Genomic DNA, 19,831 nt, shown 5'->3' on the forward strand with positions numbered 1-19,831 from the left:
ACGGATGTAAAATTAGCGTAAGTTTAATTAAACCAGTCAGAGCTCAGTATGGCATAGTGAACAAAGCTCTGTTACTACTTCACCTCTAGGACAGACAGAAAAATCACTGTTGGTTCGATGGAGTATCACAGAAATACACAAAACAGAACAGGAATACAAACAGCAACTAGAAGGCTCGCCATGAAATCCCTCACTTAAACACCAAAACACTATTTGTCCACACCAGTTTCTTAAAATCAAGACACAGATCGAACCTGGCATTTCCTCAGCACCCGCAGCACGACGCAGTGCCCCGCTGCCATGGAGCCGTGCCTCCCACCTCCAGGTGGAGAGAGCACCTTTGCACCTCCCCATAGCAACGCGTGCTCTTCCCACATTCCGAACTAATTGTACAAAGTTCCTCACAAATACTTTTAAAAGCACCCGGACTCAACGCCGCTGCCACGGCGCAACACGAGCGTTCCCATCCAGAGCAGTCCTGCATCGCCAGCCCTCCCACCCACCCTGGGATGGATCCAGGAGCACTGCAGGGATAATCTGAGGATGTTAGCAAACACGATTCGCTAAAGCCGTTAGGTTATATCACATCAAGTTTTTACAGAACAGAAACAGAATGAAAAATCAGATTTCATGGGGTCTCTGAAACGACACAGGTAATTTTAATGGTTTTGGCCCTGTTGCAAAATTGCTACATGCTCCAAGTGAGTATTCACACACATGCTGGAAAAATTAATGCAAAGGTTTTCTTATAACTTCCTTCCCCCAAATGCAGCCCCCGGTCAATCGCCAATTGCATGTGAGCTCCTGTGCCCCTCAGGGTCGCCAGCAGTGTGTGCCATACCCTGCAAGCTCGGGATCAGAACTGCTCCCTGCTGTTACTGCAGGCAGAAAGATGAACACAGAGCACCAGCCATGACTCCCCCCCCCCAAAAAAAAAATAGAGTTGTCTTTAAAAGCCACATTTTAAACCAAAGCCACAGGTGCTGGGTGCTCGAGCCGCACTCAGGCAAAGCTGCAGTGCTCACTCTGCAGCAGCAGGACGGCACGGCACGGCACGGCACGGCCCCGTACTGCTGCCCTGTTCACATCGCTACCAGGGCAGCTTGCTCAGCCTGCACTGAGTCCACGCGGCTGAAGGCTGCGAGTGACAGGAGTGTTGGCATATTTACATTTCCCATGCCCTTCAGAGCTCACTACGGAAGAAAGGCAAGGAAATGTAAGGCAAGATAAAACAGCTTGCCCAAAGTCAAGCAGCAAGTGGGTGGCACAGTGGGAAACAGAAGACAGATGTTTGGGGCCCCGGCTCTCCACAATTACATCTCACACGGGTTACAGCACAAAAGCTGCCTTGCCATTTCATTTAAGCAGAGCAAGAAAGGAAATAAAATCATGTTTTAAACTTCTGCCGTGCTCTGATACAGCCGCCTTGCCCACAAATCCTGCCTTAACATTTCCTCTTTTCATAAAATCCAGGTAGAAACCAACCCCTAATTTATAACAAAACCACTTCCACAAAGCATGTGTCTCGTTACAGACCACCTAAAAACTGACTTCCTGTGTACAACCTCTCACTGAATGAACACACTGACTTCTTATACAGTAACGATCGAGTTCCTTGGTTTATTTGAAAAAAAGAAGGAAAGAGCATGCGTGGGAGTGAGCAGAAATAACAGAAGTGCTCCAGGCCACGAGGGACCACTACATCCCAGATCCCTTTGTCACATGCCAAAGCAAAAATTTAAAGGAATATTCATTATCCTTCAGAGCACCACAGACACAACATTCAAAGGAGGAAACTGGGAAACACTGGGACGCTGATGCCTGTGGGAAGGGCAGGGGCTGCTGCTGAGCACCGCCTGCAGCACAGCACCATCAGCCTGCACACACTGCTCCCAACTCACCAGGGGCTGAGGTTCAATCTAAGGAGCTGCAATGCATCAAATTAAGCAGCTTCTCCCAAAGCACTCCCGGGTAACTCGGAAAGAAGAACGTAAGGGTCTAAATGCTATTTAGCACCAGGCCGAGAGCTCAGGATTGCTCTGAAGGGAATGGTGACATGAGCAGCAGTTCAGGCAAAGAAAAAAAATAAAGCCAGCATTTCTTCTGGTTTATATTCACAAAATATTTCAGGAACGTGGGCTATTACGGACAAGAACATAAAGAAGAGCCCAAATCCCTCCCTTGGTTTCATAAAATGCAACCACTTCCCAAATATTGAATCTGAAAGTACTGAAAGATGTGGAAAGCTAACAGCTTGTCACATCAAAAAACGATTTTTCTGCAAAGCAAATACTTTGAGAAAGACCATTCGCGTATCCTATTTACCATTAAATCTAGACATCGATGTCCAACAGATGTAACGAGGCAATTCACACTGTATGCCAAGTTGAAATTAACTCTGCTTTCACTTTTGTGCCAGCAGAACTCCCTGCACCCCTGGCTCTGACCTCAGCCCAGCTCCAGCAGACTCCCCATCCCCTGACACCACCCCACGGAGCAAGCCACCTTTTCTCATGCTAACAGCTCCACTGCAATAACATCTTCAGAGGCCATACTCAAGGTCTCAGGGAAAAGTAAACCAGCGGAGTGCTTAATACTCCACCATTAACTCATTCACACCCAGACAGCCCTGCCAAACAAGGAGGAGTTTTCTTTCATGCTTTCTTGATTTGTATTTTCACAGCTGTCAGAGGAAAAAAGCACGCAGGCAGCGCGTTACGTGAACCACGCGATTGCGCTCCGATCCTCCGCCCTTCTCCTCTCCCACTGCAGTTACACGCAGAAAGTAGAGGGACTTTTTGTCTGTTACCAAAAGCAGATTACTTTCTGAAAGGTTAAACGAGTCATTATTTGCACTGCTGTCTTTGTCACGACACACGACGCGTACACCGGAAGGAGCAGCTCTCATCGCCACGCTCTGCTCCGCTGTGCACAGCTCTGCTCTGTCCGCAGGCAGCACGGGGGCTCAGGAGCACAGTCCTCATCCTCGTTAACTGTAACGACACAGGAAGCCATGGCTACAGAAGGGAGAGATCAGAAGAATGCAATCTCTCAAATGCACAACAGTTTTGTGGGGGGAAAAAAAAAACCAAATCGACATCAGAAACCAGAAATTATTCCACTGGTCTGTTCTGCATCTCACAGGAAATAAAAGCGACTGCACGAAACGCTTCAGGTCCAGAGAGGCAATTCACAAATCCCTTCTTTCAAATTTTCCAAACCTTGAAAGCCGTTCTTGAGGAAACAGCGTATCCCGGGCAAAGATGAAGCATGCCTGCGATGTGTCTGAGGGACCTGGTGGCAAGCCCCAACAGAGAACAACATCAATGCGTGCATCTCCGTTCTGACGTAGGAGAAACCTTAAAATAAAAACCAAATGCCACAGCCCCCATTCCCAAAAGTCATTTTAGGATTCCTGAGAAAGACAAAACCTGCACCAAGATGGGGAAAGCCAGCACAGCAGCGGGAGCTGCCAGCACCAGCACTGCTTTTCCAGCAGTTTAAAATAACTGTATGCAAAGCAGTCCACAAAAATATTTCAGATTTCACCTTCAAAAAATATATATTTTTTTAAGTATAAATTTAGTGTTTTCTCTCCCCTCCAAGAAAATACAACTTTTCTGCCAGAACAGTCATACTGGGGCTGATCTAAATAGCTGAGGACAGCCAAAGTGTACCTTTAACATACCTGTTTCCAGTGAGCTGGAAACACAGGCTGCAAATACCTGGCTTCATTCAAAAGCCTCCTCCCCCAGCACGGGCTGCAGCCCTGCACGAGGAGCATCACTCAACAGAACTGTTGCAACGATTGGGTCCAGAGGTTGCCCGGCTCCATCAGTGCACTGCACAGTGCTCCCAGCCCAGGTGGGTGCAGGGTGGGCAGCGAGGGGTTAAGGCCGTGGCAGACTGCAGGCACTGGCATCTGACCAGGAGGGACATGGGAACCGGGGCAGCGAGCTATAAAGGCCTTATTGTAGCAGCCCACTGGATTGGAAATGACTTGTAGGCCTAATGAAACAAAACTTTGGCAGTAAAACAGAATGAAAGGAATGAGACAATAAAAGACAGGAACAAAGGGAGCAGAGTTGTTTCAGCTTAGGAAAATAAGCTCACTTTGTTGTTGGGAAAAGCCAAAGCCGATTAGGATAAACCAATGACTAGGCATAAGTCTTCCAAACTAATTACACAGTTCGCCATGTGAAGTGTAATTGCAAGTCACAAAATAAGGGCTCCATTACTTTCACAGGAGCTCAACGAAGGGAGCATCACCCGGTAAAACCGGACCCGCAGGGGTCCCTCCCTGACCCCCACTTGCAGCTGGAGGTGTGCAGGAGTGCTCACCCCGACAGAAGCACAGACACAGGAGGGCCCCTCCACTGCCACAGCCCCACTGAGGCACAGCAACACTGCTGCTCCGCTGCCCAACTGCTCCAGAAGCACTGAGCACCCCGGGCCCACCTGCAGCACCAGCCAGACACTGCTCTGCTCTCCTGCTGTTACAGTTTGTGGTTTTACGCAGGTCACTTTTCCCTGTCCTCCTCCAAATGATGGCGAGGGCTCCCACAGATCTCCAGCTTTACTGAAAGAAATAACTATCATATCAGAAGCTTCGCAATAAAAGTCTCACGAGTTATCATTACCACATCTGTCCTAGCTGGCAGGCATTTCCACTGGTGAAGTCAGGGAAAAAGGTTTATTAAACACAGTTTTCTTTCTACTGGAGAGAAAGGTTCTGACATTTACTTTTCAAAAAGAAGCTGTTTCAGATTCAACACTTCGGGGCCCTTCGTGCCAACTCCTGTTAAATGAGCGCGTCAGCTCAGCCCAGAGCTGAGCAGCTCTAACCACGGACTGCCCCGAGAGCGACCTCCAGTCACCAGAACGACCGCCCCGGGTTGCAAAGCTCTCCTCTGCAGCAAGTCCAAACAGGACTTGGAGAAGCACAGCAGCCGTTCAGCAATTTTATTCACACCAATAAGTAAGCTCAGCATTTCCAAGAGGAAGTCACCTGAGATGTTCTTATCAAATATGGGCGGCTCTGCTACTCTCTAATTATGTAATGCAATTGCCTTTTATTTTAGGAAAGTGCTAAGCGAATGCAAACCTTGCCCATCAGTCCTGACACACTGTTTGTATTGTAATGGCTTGATGGGAGAGGGGTGTGCCTAGCAGGACGCAGATATGTCACTGGTCCCTGCCACCATGACCCTGCAACCTAAAGCAAGGGAAGGAAAGGTGGGGAAGGGCACAGAGGAGGAGAAAGCAGCTCCTCCAGGTCCCTCAGGGACAGTCCTGGCTCACTGTACCTAAACAAAGCAACCCACCCACCGCAGTGTGCCGAGCCATCTGCATCAGCTGGACCACAAGTCCACAATTCCTATGGTCAATAATTAACTCTGCCCCTTCTCACAACCGCAGCCTTGGTGAGCATCACCTCAGGCACCCTCCAAACCAAACTGCCAGCTGACAAACAACAAAGCACAGCTGAGAGCACCTGAGGGACTGCACACAAGGTCAAGTCGCAGAGGCACAGTCATGAAGCTCCTCCTCACCCCCAAAATGCCACTGCCTTCAAACTCCTCCTGATCACAGTGCAGCACAGAGCAGCACGAGACAGGGATGCACCTGGAAAATGCCACCGGGCAGCAGCAGGACCAGCCCTGAGCCCCATGCAGAGCCCCGAGGACTGCCAGCCTCAGCAGGAGTGGAGTGGAGGACTCAGCCTCAGCCCCAGCCCTCCGTCCAGAGGAAAGGGTTCCAGCCTTGGTTACAACTTGCACAGTTATTTTCATCTCCTTAATTCTTCAGCCTTCATCTGACAACACCTGAAAAAGTATCTGATTTTCCTCATGTGTGCTTTTTGAAAACCTTTCTCTACGTTCAAGAAAGGCAGAGCACAGAGGCAGGAACTGAAGCATCCTGAACCACAAGTCGCTACTGGAAAAACCCAGCCTTGTTGTCTGCATTCTCAAGGACTGTAAAACTGCAAACATGAAACTACCAGATGGTGAAATTACAAAGACTAGATTAAGAGAGCATCTAGCCAATATGCAAAGCACTTTTATCGAAACTATTATTAACTTCAAAAATACAGGTTAGAGTTCTGCAATTAGAAGTAACTACAGAAGAAACATCCAAAAGCTCATGTAATCCTTTAATAAAAGGCTCAGCAGGCTGTAAACATCCTGCCGGAATCGAAGATTATTATTGAAAATAAAATGAATGGATTGAAAAACAACTATCAATCCAGCACAGGAACAGTTTATAAACTCCCCTCCTCAGCCCTCAACAAAATACTGCCTGGCCAAGGCATTTCAGAGCCAGATAAAAGAAACATAAACTAACTACAAGGAATGAGAGCTGCTTTGCTTTGGGATATCCCGCTGTGTCCTCAGGCAATCAAGCATCTAAATCATCAGCTGATGCAATCTGAAAGGCAGGAACCGAGCTGCATGCAGCACTGAAGGTTCACTGGGAGCACTGGGGCCTCCCCACCCTGCCCCAGTGCACCAGCTCAGCCACAGCTCCCAGTGCCCCAGCACTGGGGGGCACCACACGGCAGCTGGAGCCCACCCCGGGGGGGTTGAGCTGAACAAGAGAACATTTCAGAAAGGTCCAGGCCTCCTTCAGAGAGCACCGACTCCTCCCACAAACTCTGCTTTGACTTTAATCATTTCAGGACTCTACATGTGCCTTACAAGGATCTTGCTTAAGATTTTTTTGTAAGAAGAATAATCCGGTGCCTTCCCTACCCCTCCTGCCATTCACACGGGTCCTAAAGGCATTTCACAACTTCACAAGCTCTCTCAGACACCTCTGTACCTCCGTTAGCTGCTGGAATTGGGCTCGCAGGAGGCTGATGCTATGGAGCACACAGCTGTACCCCCATCAGCTACGGGTCACGTTCTTCCTGAACTACACAAATTCAACTCCCAGTGATTTTTTTGTTGCTGTTTTGATTTTTAAGGCAAGCCGTGCTGGCAGTGCTGGACAACGCTGTACACAAAGGCAACAAACTAAAGGGACTCCACAACAAATTTAAACAGGCTTTGAAAACTGACACTGAAGAGCAGAAGTGGCTCTCCTCCGAGCACAGGCTTCACTGCACTTCTGTTTTTCAAAACACACTTTAAAAAGAAAGGGAAGAAAAGAAGAATTCAAAGAATGCAGCGCTCACTCGGGCAGGAACTTACCTTGCCAAACTGTTCAAAGTATTGCTTTACGTCTTCCACTACTGTATTAGCCGATAATCCACCTACAAATATTTTCTTTGTTCTTGTGACCATCTGCAAGAAATTACAAGACAAGCATATGGTTTAACCAGATTATTTCAAACAATATGTGGAAAAAAAAATATATTCTTCAGATGCCATCCCTAACCCAGTTAATGAGAACATTTCTCTACAAAAGCAATTCAGATTCTATTTGATTAGATACTTCTTCCTTTCTTTGTCTTGTTTTGTTTTTATTTGAGAAATGACTGAGTAAAGGCACTCAATAACAACTCTAGCCCCTGGATATTTTTTTTTAATAAATGATTTTTATTGTGTTCCTCAATGCAAATATAAGGGAAAAAGGATTCCTCATAGCTACCATCTCAGGAAGGCATGGCATTCTCCCCCCTTCTTTCCTAAAGACACAGAGCACTCTTTGGCAGATGAAGGGCAATCCCATCCAGCAGAACTGCTCTGCTATTAAGTTTCCATGGGCAGCTTTAAAAGGAGCTTGCACAGTTGCTTTAAAACTCTTTGGGAGGTAATACCCCGCAGCCCAGGTGGGTGCCTACAAAGTGAAGGGACGATGCCACACTCCCTGCAGAGCAGATACTTTCAGGTGACACATTATCTGTAACCCTCTGAGATGGGCAGGACCCAAACCTGGGTCTGGTTCCACTGCGGGGCCACCGGACAGCAGCACAGACCCAGGCCCACGCTGCCCACGTGTTCCCAAAGGATGGGAGCCATCCCAACCTGCTCGGATGGGGGAAGCCCCTCCACCCGGAGGCAACTAACTAGCACACAGTGCCTTAAGCTGACAGCTGGAAGTTAACGTTGTGTATTAACTCAATAAAACAACCAACACCTCAATAAGAAATTCAAGCATTAAAATGCTTCATTCGGTTTCCTGTGTGACAGAAGATGGCTGAAGGAAAAAAAAAACACCAAACCATAATGCCAGAGCCAGGACTTGGTTAACCAACAGTGAGCAGACAGAACCAGCAGTGAGGAAAGGGCACTGGGCAGTGGACTGGGAAAGCCCAGCAGCCATTGATGAGTGCAGAGGTTCTCTGCCTACCCTTAGCTCCTTTATCCTCAGTGAGGGCAGGGTGGCAGTGCTCCACTGCCCAGGCTGGGATGGCTCTGCAGCACAGTGCTGCTGGGGGGACCCTCACAGAGCTGTGACGACACACAGCAAAACCTGGGGCTGCCCCAAAGCCTCTCAGAGCAGAACAAACTAAACATCACTCCCATCTGCACTGCCATTCAAATGGATCACGGCAGGCACTCCCCTCATCAGCCCCTGCCCCTGCTTTACAGAGCTGCACTTCTTTTTTTTCTTAAGTAGAAAAGAAGAGAAAAAAAACTGTGTAAAAATTCAATTATTTTTTCCCGACTGCAATCTAGGGCTCTGAAATTGAAGCCTCAGCATATACTTTTCGGTATAAAATTGTCATTTACAAATAAAGAATTGGCTAAAGCTGCCTTGTAACTAAAGGATTTCGCAGGGCTGCCAGGAGCCCTCTGCCCGCCGGCATCTGATGGAAGATCAGGCCACGCTCCTGTTGTCATACAAAAGAGGAAGGAAAGCAATTATTCTAAAGCAATATTTGAAATTATCTTCATTTTTACATTTGACCAAGGAAGAAAAAAAGGGAGAACTGCTTCTTTTGGAAAAGAGATGGAAGGTTTGAAAAAAAAAAGAAAAAAAAGAGACTATTTTGTTTCAGTAGCTTCAGTCACAGAAAACACCAGCAATGACAAGCAAATTCACAAATTTTTAATGCCGACAGATGTGCTGTGAGATGGGAAATGGTTTCAGAACCAGCTGCTAGGTGCAGAAGTGAAGGACAGAACTGAGCCCACTCCTGCGGCCGCCGCTGCCCCATGGACGGTCCCAGCACTCAGCACAGTGCAGGCAGACAACTCAGGAAAGGCCAGGACAGGTTGGGGGACACCGAGCGGGGACAACTGAGCCAACCAAGGAGCTTCTATCCAAAACTGAAGGCTCTTTAAAATCAGAACGTCTCATCTGGCTGTGAAAATACACCTGCACACCTTTAACCAAAACATCCTCCAACTGCACAGAACACGCATGTGAGCGGGTGCAGGAGTTGGGCTCACTGATCCTTGGTCCTTTTCAACTCCAGATGTTCTATGAGCCCATGACACACCTAAGAAAATCCCTCTTTGCCATCCACGTGCACTCACCACTAACAGCCACCGAGGGCCCGCGGTGCAGTGACAGTGGGCAGCGATGGGAAACCATGGGAGCCGGCCCAGCACAAGCCCTCGTGGTCCGGGCCGCACTGAGGGCTGGCTCAGCCAGCTGTCAGAGGCCATCACAAGGATGGCACAAAATGTCCATTTAAATGTTTCTGGTGTCCTCGTGTGATGATGGTGTCTCTCTCTGCTGCAGTGGGAATCGACAGTGGAGAGAGAGATCTACTGGTGGTTGTGAAGTCCACTAATTGTGAGTACCTGCAGCACTGCTCTGTTTGTGCACTGCGCTGGGGCTGCAGTTAATCACAACACGATGTGACTACAACTGCCAGGAGTCACACAAGGTTACGAGCTCTCCCTTGGCTTGGCTCTTCAGAAATGCATCTGCCTTTGTGCTCTGCAAACACTTCAGCAGGGGCAGAAGTGAGGTCCAGCTCATGGGTAACGCAGAACATCCATGTCTGACTTCAGGATGGTGGCTGAGAGTCGTCTCCTTCCCACTCTTCCCCTCCTGATCATCTCAGTATGGTGGAAGTGGACTAGAGTACTAATAATGAATCTGCATCGCAAATTGCTGAAATTAGCATTAATTTCAGATTAAAGTAATTATGCATACATAACTGTTTTCCAGAGCACTCTCCCCTTGTGCTACTGAGTGTGTGCGTGGGTACATGTGTATTCCAGCTTGCTCACCTCATCTGCAGTTTGACATTTCATCATTTCTAATGCATCCGCCTTCTAAATAGGTTTATAATTGGAAAAATCATCTCTGGTATACATGCTGAACTGCATTTTATACCCCATTGTGTTGTACATCCAAACTACAGCATTACCTCTAATTAAAAACAACAATAACTCATGTAATAGGGGAAGTGATCTTGTTAACTAAATTGCTAGGCTTCTTTGGCAGAACTCAAACCATAAGCAACAATTCTGCAGGTTTTGGTTTTTTTTGCCTCCAGGATCCTCACAGCAACCTCCCAAAAGCTGTTAAAAAACAAACCAGAACACACTGCAAAGCCCACGACGGAAAAAAGAACGTTTTCTGAAAGCTGCCAACTTTTCTCCTTTCACAAAGTGAGCAAACACCCCAGCAGCCATCCTCCTGCCCAGAACCACCGCACGGCTGAGAAATGACGGACGTATTTCCTGTACAGTACTGCATACCTTCAGCTAGCAAATACTAGGCTCTCAAAAGCTCCCCAAGAGCAAGAGAAAATCAATCCCGTGCAAAAGCAGCACGGCTTTACGTGCCACGTACAACATGCTTAAGTATTCAAAATAGGATTTCAGCAAGACTTAGCCAGTGCAAATACCTTGTGCCTGACCCCTGCGTAAGCTAATGTCATCCTGCAAGAACCAACACCAGCTACAGAAGGGACACAGCAATGAAAGAGCTCTTTAATTCCAACAAGCAGCACAGATTCCTGGTGGGGTCACTCAGTTCCCTTGAATTCTATGGAAAATACATACGGACTGTATTCCCAAGCCATTCATCAATGAAGCCAACTCAGACCCTGCTGTCTTCCTAGTTTTTGGCTGTCTTTGCTTTTGATGTTAAGTTTCAGAGAGCTGGTTTTTGGCTGGCTGCTTGTTGGCTTTGCCTCCTGCAAGACGCCCGTGGTATCAGCAGGAGGCAGAACAAGCAATGTGGGTTTCATGCAGCAGAGCAGGCAGCACCAGCCGGAGCCGTCCGTGGGGCTGCACCCCCAGGAGGACCCTCCCCACTGCTGTCCTGGCTGCAGCCAGCCCGCACAGAGCTGCCGGGACCCGCACGCACAAATGAGCCCCAGCTGGGAGAGCTCAGCGCTTCTTAGAGCAAAACGTGGCTTCAAGTTTCAAATCAAAAGATCCAGTAAAATTCACCAGAGCTGGACTTCACATCCTCCAGAAAACAGGAATAGATCACAGCCCCGCAGCCCTGGTACAACTACTGCACTGAATCCCGCAGGGCTGCTCCCTCCTCCCGCGCTCCGGGTGACTCTTTCATGCGCTGGGGAAGCAAGGACTGGAGGCAGGAAGAGAACAGAGCAAATCTATTTAAATCCCCTGGTCATGTTAGCTCCTCACACACGGCGTGGGAAGAAAGGTAACTAAACATTCACTGAGTGCAGACAACCATGGACCACACCAGCCTGATTACTGCTCAGTAGTGCTGCTGTATTGATACGTTAAGAGAAGATAATTATTTATAGGAAGACATCTCAGGACCACAAATGGAGACCACTGCTCAGTATGAAGATGTACTGGGGCAGGATTTTTGCAGTGTAATGTGGGGACAAAGATCTCAGTGGGAAGCAATTTAGTGTGTAGATTCTGCAGCACAGTCCCCTTGCAGAACTTCAGCTCGTGCAGGCAGGCAGGGAGGGATGGCATTCTGCCCAGGGCCCTCCCCAAGGCACAGCAGCAGCGCTTGGTGGGAGCACAGCAGAGCTGACCATCACAAGGTTCGTCCATTCACTATTCATATTTTACCATCTTCTGGAAGGAAACAGTATAGAAAGGACACAGTCATACCCAAAAAGCAGCCAGAAAGCTTTGTCCTCCACCAGGACGCCCAGCAGTAGGAGAACACCTTTACAAGGACGCGTTGGCAGCGGCGTGCAGCACAGCTCTCAGCACAGCAGCCTCTCTGCCAGGCTGCACCAAAGTGGGTCAGAGTGGGACGCCCAGCTCCATCGACTCAAAACCTGCAGCCAAGAGTCCTCCCGATATTTCTGTGATTTGAGTCATAATGACCCCACTAAAATCTATACATGCGTTCGAGCAAAAGCAGTAGGGAAAGCTGAGTGCCTCTGATCTGCTGTCATGCTTGCCTACAGCTGCAGGGCACCACAGGCACCAGGGGATGCTCCCAAGCCACCCCACAGCCCCTGCCCAGGTGAAAGCCCACGGGGTCACGGAGCTATCCCCAAACACACGTCCTGCACAGGGCTGGACAAACCGACGCAGGGCAGAGCCAGCCTGCTGGGGATGTGCTGTCGTCCTACAGGCAAAACCTATCCCTTTCCCCTCCTCCACTGCTACACACTTACCTCTGAAGCTAAAAGAGCACACACAGGCAGTTGCACCTTCACCCAGCCGTACCTCCTGGCATGCCAAGCAGCCAGCTGTCAGGATGCCCAACAGCACACGGCTCTGTGGCTAACACAGCGCTTACAGCACAGTCAATGAACCTTTCTTTAAGCACACACTTGCAAAAAGGAGAAAGAAGAGCTGCGTCTGGAGGCCTAACACGGCACTCAACAAAAGCCAACAGCGCAATGTGGGCACCATGAGAAGTGCAATTCTGCAAGTCATAAAATTCTTCCCGCTCCAAACAGCGCGGTCACTCCAAAAAAATAATATATATATGACCTCTCCAGGGCCAAAAGCAGGCATCACTTAAACACTTCTGAGTTAGTACCAACTAATTTTTCATGATAACCCTGACAAATCAGTGCTAAGAGCTCTCTGCTAAGATTCTAGATAACGTTCTGCTAAAACAAGAAGAATTCACAAGAAGCGAAAGGAAACGTGCAAAGCAATTTTCCTCCCTCCCAACATACTCCAGATGATTTCTCTGAAAAGAACAAATGGAAAACCTTAACCCTTAGCCTTGATTAATTTCATCTACATAATACAGATGTACATGGCAATCAGTTACTGATGAACGAGTTTTACTTCGTATGCTGAGTCAAGCTCATGTCTATGCAACACACCACTTGGCTTTTCCACAAAGGTGATCTGTTCATCTGATGTGAGACCACTGAAATCTTGCAGCATGCCCAGATTTGCTCATTACTGCTGTTGAAATACTTCCACAATCCTATGAAATGCCGCATTTTCTTTCATTCTCTCTCCTCCCCACATAAATGGGTTGGTGAACTGCAAGAATTACCCTGCTCCCACCTTCCTCTCACAAAAGAGAGATGTTTCCCTTGCCAGGGAGGAAACTCACCCGCCATTAAAAACACAACAGAGTTGTCGCTCTAGAGCAGATCAAATAACCCTTGACTAGGAATAAAAGGGCCCCCGAGGAGTGGCATCGACAGTGAGGAGGGGAAGCAAGACGAGAAAACATTCCGATTTCTTCCCAAGGAAGGCAGCACCTCACAGCTACAAGAGCTCGTCTCCCTCGTGTGACATTTCCTCACTTATTGACCATGGGACAAGGCATCTCAGTCTCCAAAGGGCTGATATATCAGAGTCCTGGGAGAAACTCTGCCGGCGTCTGCAAGGCTCAGCATTTAAGCATGCATTTTATCTCACAGAGCTTGCAGGAGCCTCATTAGGTTGAGTACGTTGCACAATCGAGCGCTGTGTGCCTCTGTTTCCACAAAAAGAACCAAAAAAATATGCCCACAGCTCGCTGGAGCCTGCGAGGCTTCACTCATGAAACATCCAACCCATCAGAAGTCTGATTTGAAGATGCTGGAAGAGTGCAAGACATTGTTACTGACATTATTGTTATTAAAGGAAGAATAAAAAATATTATTCCTAGCTAGGGAGGTCATAGCAAACTACCAAGCAAGGGATAAATCAGCCAAGGTCTCCAAAAGAAGACATTATTCCTCCTTTACTCCAACATCTTAATGTGCATGATTTTTTTTTTTGTGCTAGAAAGATATTTCTATAAATCGTCCTCCGTAGAAAGCTTTGCTTTCAGAAGGGGAAAAGAAGCAGATAAAATACTACCCATCAAAATGAACTCAAGTCTCTGGTAACATAACTAAATGTGTAATGTTACAGATGTTTTATAGCCAGGATGTCGGATCTGTTTAGATCATTTTTACAAACCCAGCACGAAGTATCTCCCCAGCGCTGGAAGCATGCTAACACATCTTGGACCAATCGTTTACCCAAAGCTGCAGCCAGGGATCCACAATGCCCAGCACTCGCAGGGCTCACCTGCCAGTGGCAGCCCAGAAGCCAGAGCCAAGAGGAGCTGGGAGGCAGGTGGAGCAGCAGCCTGATGGCACGGGGCTGGGAATGGCTAAGTGGGAGGGAAAGCAGGCAGGGAGCAGGGCTGGGCTGCCAGCGGGAACAAGCTGGAAGCAGCAGACCAAGAGCAGAGCCCGAGGCGTGGAGAAACAGCACAGAAGCACTTCCTACCTGCAGCAACACGTGCAGCCCATGTGTTCCAGCAGCACGTGCCAGCAGCCCCGCAGCCCACGGCTGCAGCACACCCAGCTCCTGCCCAGCACCTCGCAGCCCCCGCCTGCAGCGTGCCCTCGCTGGGTGATGGCAGCCATCGGGGCACTGCACTGACAGCCCTGCGCTGCGTGCACGCTGACTGACGTATGGTCGTACTTGCAGAGCCCATTAGGCAAGTGGTACTCAACACTGAGAGATTTATTGCCAAAATGATAACTGCCTCATGCTGCTTTGTTTGCTAATTGCGACTAGCTTCACTTTCCGAAGGGTGGGAGCCTAATAAATCAGTTATCTCCAGGAAGAATTTATTTAAAGTTGTTAACACTGTAAATCCAAGCACTTGGCAAGAGATTCTGCAAAAAAAAAAAAGGATGTGTTTATACTTCAGCATTTGGATGGCAGAACACACGGCGTGACTCAGCACCCAGCTCTGACGTGGCCAGCTCTAGCAGGATGCTGATGGCTCAGGACTTGAGGCCATGGGAAGGTGGCCCGTGCCCTCACTTCTCATACAGTGACAGCCCAGGGACACTGCTCACAGCACCCTGCTCCAGCCTTCCTCCAAGAAACGAGCCCTAAAGGAGCTCCAGGACAAGGGGCAGAAAGCTAGCACGCACCACTGCAGCTCTCCAACTCCCAGCTCCACCTCGGCCAACCAGTCCTTCAGCAGGCATCAGCTGCAGCGCTCCTCCAAAGACACTCATCCACCTCACTGCGAGGGCTGCACAAATGAATTCTCTGCCAATGACACCGAAGCCACAGGGACTGTGCCTGGTGCCTCTCTCTGTTCTCAAACACCGCCTCTCCTTGTTCCAGCACTCACAAAATTTGGCACTGAGAGTGGATTAGAAGATAACTGTTGTCACACTGACAGTGCTGTTGTTTCTTTTTCTCCCTTGGGCTGCTAGACCTGCAGAGCTCAAAGAAACCACTGAATTGTGGTATTCTGGTCACCAGCTTAACCTCCTACCCACTGTGAGATAAGAAGAGGAGGTTCTGGTTCCCTCCTTCCCCAGGCTGACGAGCACAGTGCTGTGCTGTATGCACAACTTGCTGGCTCCCCAAGCAGCAGCTGCTGCAATGAAGGGACTCCTTATTACTCGATGTATTAATAATACCAACAGGTCTCTAATTATTACAGTACTGAAAAAAAGCAACTGGATGGAAATACACTCCTTCCTTGTCTTCTCCACAGGAGAACTCTGCTGAGTATCAAGGACTATCACAGCTCCATACACTCAAACTTGAAAGCACCTAGACCATGAGAACACTGCCAAAAATCTCACACGGACAGGCCCAGTCACTGAGATGGCTGCGTTTCCAGGTCTGGCAGGACATGAAAAGCTGGGACAGCATTCACGAACAGCCACTCATGTACTCTGACTCGAGACAAAATCTGAACACTATTTACATCTGTCTCCTGCCTGATAAACGGGGACGGAGCTGCAACTGGCTCCCCCAGTTCGAGCCTTAGCTCTACTGCAAGAGAAAAGAAGAGCACCAGGGATGCGGTGCCAGGGGAATACTGCAACCCTTTTGCCAGCACATCACCCAGCAGGAGGCAGGTGTGCTGCTGGCATGGCAGGAACCACCTCAGCCTGAAATCCCAAACCGCACCCAACCGGAGCACGGCTGGCAGGCCGCCTGCAGGGTGCTGGGGATCTCACTCTTCCCAAGGAACCCTATGGTCTACAAATGCCATGGAGACTCCAACTCCAGGCTGGAAGCTCTGTGCCTTGTTTTGCATAGACACACAGGGGACTGAGGACTGCTGTGGTACTAGCAGGAGATACACCAGGAACCACGTGAACTCCTTTAAAACACACATGGCCCCATACATCAAAACCGTCCATGCAGACAGACATCATCTTTCACTGAGGCTTACACCTCACTTCTCCAATCCCGTCTCTTTGAAGTGATATAAAATATGTAAATTAGCTGCACAGACCAAATTAACACGTGGAAGATTCTTTCCTTTTAAACAAAGGTTAACTGCACCAGAATGACGAGGAGCTCATCACAACCACAGCAGCAGCCGCACGCTGCTGACAGCGCGCTGGGGCCGGCTCCCAGCCAGGCTCCGAGAGCACAAGCAGCCCCAGTGCAACGCACAGGAACTGTCTGGCAGGCACACACACCTCCCAGCCCTTCACAGTGCTGATTTCATTCCCAGCTCCACAAACTGCTCTGTGCCAGTCTTTCCAGCTCCAAAGTTCTGCCCTCGAGGCAAAACGCAGCCAGCTGCAGCGAGGCTTTGATGGATATTCTCTGGGAAGAAGGGGAGAGGAAAAAGGAGAGAGGATGAAGGTTTGAAAATTCCAGGTTATTCATTCAGTTCAAGTTCAGCAATCCGTCATCCATTGTTAAATCGCAGACCACATACTGAGAGTTAAAGACTTATATGGGTCTCCAGGGACTAATCGAGGAATGATTTCAGCTTCTAACTGTGCTCTAACCAGGCACTTAGGATGCAGAGCACAAGTTTGTGATACTATTGTACCCTGCATCAAAATGACTTCTTGATACATTTCTGCAAATAACTAATACGGAAAAACCCATCGCCCCGGCGTTTAGCATCATTCTTCCCCTTCGTCCCCCATCCTTACGTTCACGTTTGTGACAAACCGCTTCCGTCTTCAATTAGGCCCCCAAAATACGAGAGCTTTTATGCAACACCAGATTATCTAACGTGGGCATATTTTGCAAAGGAGCGCCTTTAAAACACCTCGTCACAAAGAGAAAAGCACTCCATTCAGAAAGCGAGAAAGGAGCAGAGCACAAAGGCAACAGAAAAGAAACGGAGCGCGTTTTATATTAAGCAATCAAGCGCTGTCACGCGCTGAAAACACAAAGCACCCGAGTTTAAGTGGGCATTCACCGAGGACCTCACCCGGGGACGCACTTTCTCAGCAGCACAGAAAGCGCTCCTTATCAACGCCCCGCAGTAAGAAGCAGGATCTCTGCCTATTTGAATACAACAACAACAACAACAACAAAACAGAGAAATAACTTCTCCTGACAGCCTGACAGCTGACATTCTTAACTGAAACGGCGATGTGCCAGGAATTATCAGGCCTGGCTTTTCCCTCCCTGATAGATGACAGAGCAAAAAACAACAACGGCCACACACATCTCATAAATCACAACTTTTATTGAATGCCTCGCCACATAATAGCAACAGTCAAACTGAATAAAGATGCTTTTCAGTGCTCATCTGTAAAATACTGGGGGAGAATAGAGATCGTTCCCGGCGCTAACAGCATCTCCCACACAGAACAGGTATTAATATCACCGCGGCCGTTTTTCTTACGCGGCCGCCTGAGCAGTTTGGGGCCTTCTTAACCTTCCATCCTTTTCTTTTTTTCCAACACCATCAAAGAATGCACAGAAGAAAAGTGGAAATTAAGTGCACGTGGGACAGAAGTGGAAGACAGAAAACTCCAGACAGGCAAACACTGAAGTCCTGTGGAAACCAGCTCTGCGCTGCGGACCAAAGCCCGGCCTGCAGCGCACGCTGAGCCCGCAGAGGCACGGCCACTTGTTGCAGCCACGTGCACAGCACTTCTGTCCAGGAGCACCAGGAATCTGCCTCCAGACCTTCCAGAACCAAAAGAGAGGTGAGCAGAGAAGACGTGCATGCTGCATCACGAGAAAGCAAAGGTGGCAGCCCCAGTCAAGAGAAATTAGCGTGATCTCCTGAGTCAATTAGCTGGAAGGAAGACTGAAATGACAGCAAAAGGAGTGGGACTGCAGGTGAACGCTAGATGGGCCTCAAAAGGGGGGGGGGAGGCTGACTTCCCAGAATAGAGCCTTGCATCTGACAGGTCCCAGTGGAAGAGCGCGCCAGCCGCAGCCTGCCAAAGCTGCCAGCCCTCCAGGACGGGGCTGCACCTCCCAACCCCAGAAGCGAATTCCCAGGCACCCCAGAAGAGTGAAACCACCCACCAGCAAAACCAGGCAGCAGCACACGGCGGGCGATGGCACCCGAGATGCACCTCACAGCACCCGACCTTGCTGCCAGCACAGCTCTCTGCTTCGCACACCTCCCAGCAGCACTCCATCAGCTCAGGGCTCCCACGGCACTGCACACAGGAGGGGGAAACACCTCGTAACCCCACGTAACAAAACGTGTGCTGGGACACCATGGGGCTGAGCCCTGAGCGACGCTGCAGCAACCGGTTCCAGTACAGCAACAACAGCAATCATAACAACAACACCAATTTCTACTTCTACCTGGATTAGTGACATCTCAATACTACTTTGCAATGGAATAGTTTAGAGGCACTTAATTTAATTTCAAGAAAAGCCTAAAAATGCATTTTCATGGCCCTTATAATAGAAAATTTCTAATACAATCTTTCCAGCACATAAACCAAAGAAGGCAGAGGGGCGTTTGTATATTAAATCAATTACCAGAACTTCCCTTCTCCTCAGGCCGAGCTAATTAAAATTTCATGTGATCCATACCAATAATAGCACGGAGGATCACAGCTGGTGTTTCCAAAGTCAAGCAACAAAATAAAAATACGAGGGGATCTTGGGCTCCAGCTCTACTGCAGAGAGACAAACAGAGATGCCCAGCTCCCACGCGAGCCTGGCACCTTGCTCCTTCAGAGCTTCAACCACGAGCATCGCTGCCATGTGCCTGAGCCCCCTGAGCTGAGCACACAGCCCCAGCAGCACACAGGGCACAGCAGCAGCTCTGCTCGGTGCAGGTCTGTTCCCTCAGCCTGCTGCCTGCAGGGGTGACAGCCAGCACCCGGTCCCAGCTCCGTGGCTTTCCAACCACTGGCCCTGACCCCCACATGAAGTGCAAAAGCCTTCCTGTGCCTGCTTCCAATATTATCTTTTTGGAGAAAACAGACGGAGCATATGCTCTTGAGGCTTTTGCCCACACAGTGGGTGGGTGTGATGACAAACATTATGCAAGATGGGTAAAAAATGCATCTAAACATCTACAGCGAGGGTTTCCTTTCCACTTAACATGTTACGTTCAGGATTAACAGAACTGGGCCAATATTAGAGCCAGTGAAACAACCCACGGGCCAAACGTGAGCCCCGACCCCCAGGCACGTTCATTCTGCCGACATCAGTCCTGAACTGACACAGGTAACCGTGCTCCTGCCATGCCACACTCCAACCCCAGGAGTGCTAATAATGCAGTGCTGCTACGGGCACGGCGAGCAGGACGTGCCCCAGCTTAGCTGTGTTCCTACTGCAAACAGCACCAATCCACCGAGTCAGGCAGTGACTGG

The 19,831-nt window shown here is 49.0% G+C and overlaps 1 protein-coding gene across 13 annotated transcripts in view; it reads right to left on the reverse strand.

Annotated features, from left to right (window-relative positions):
* The window catches only part of MSI2 (musashi RNA binding protein 2), a 173,163-nt gene that overhangs the window by 103,385 nt on the left and 49,947 nt on the right, over nt 1-19,831 (reverse strand). For all 13 annotated transcript variants that reach the window (XM_065732130.1, XM_065732129.1, XM_065732128.1 and 10 more), the window contains one exon: nt 7,194-7,286. In XM_065732130.1, coding sequence (XP_065588202.1) covers nt 7,194-7,286 — 93 coding nt within the window. The remainder of the gene's footprint in view (nt 1-7,193; nt 7,287-19,831) is intronic.

Source organism: Cyrtonyx montezumae, unplaced genomic scaffold (assembly GCF_038088225.1).
Source record: "Cyrtonyx montezumae isolate F1298 unplaced genomic scaffold, pur_monq_1.0 scaffold_15, whole genome shotgun sequence".
Taxonomy (NCBI): Eukaryota; Metazoa; Chordata; class Aves; order Galliformes; family Odontophoridae; genus Cyrtonyx; species Cyrtonyx montezumae.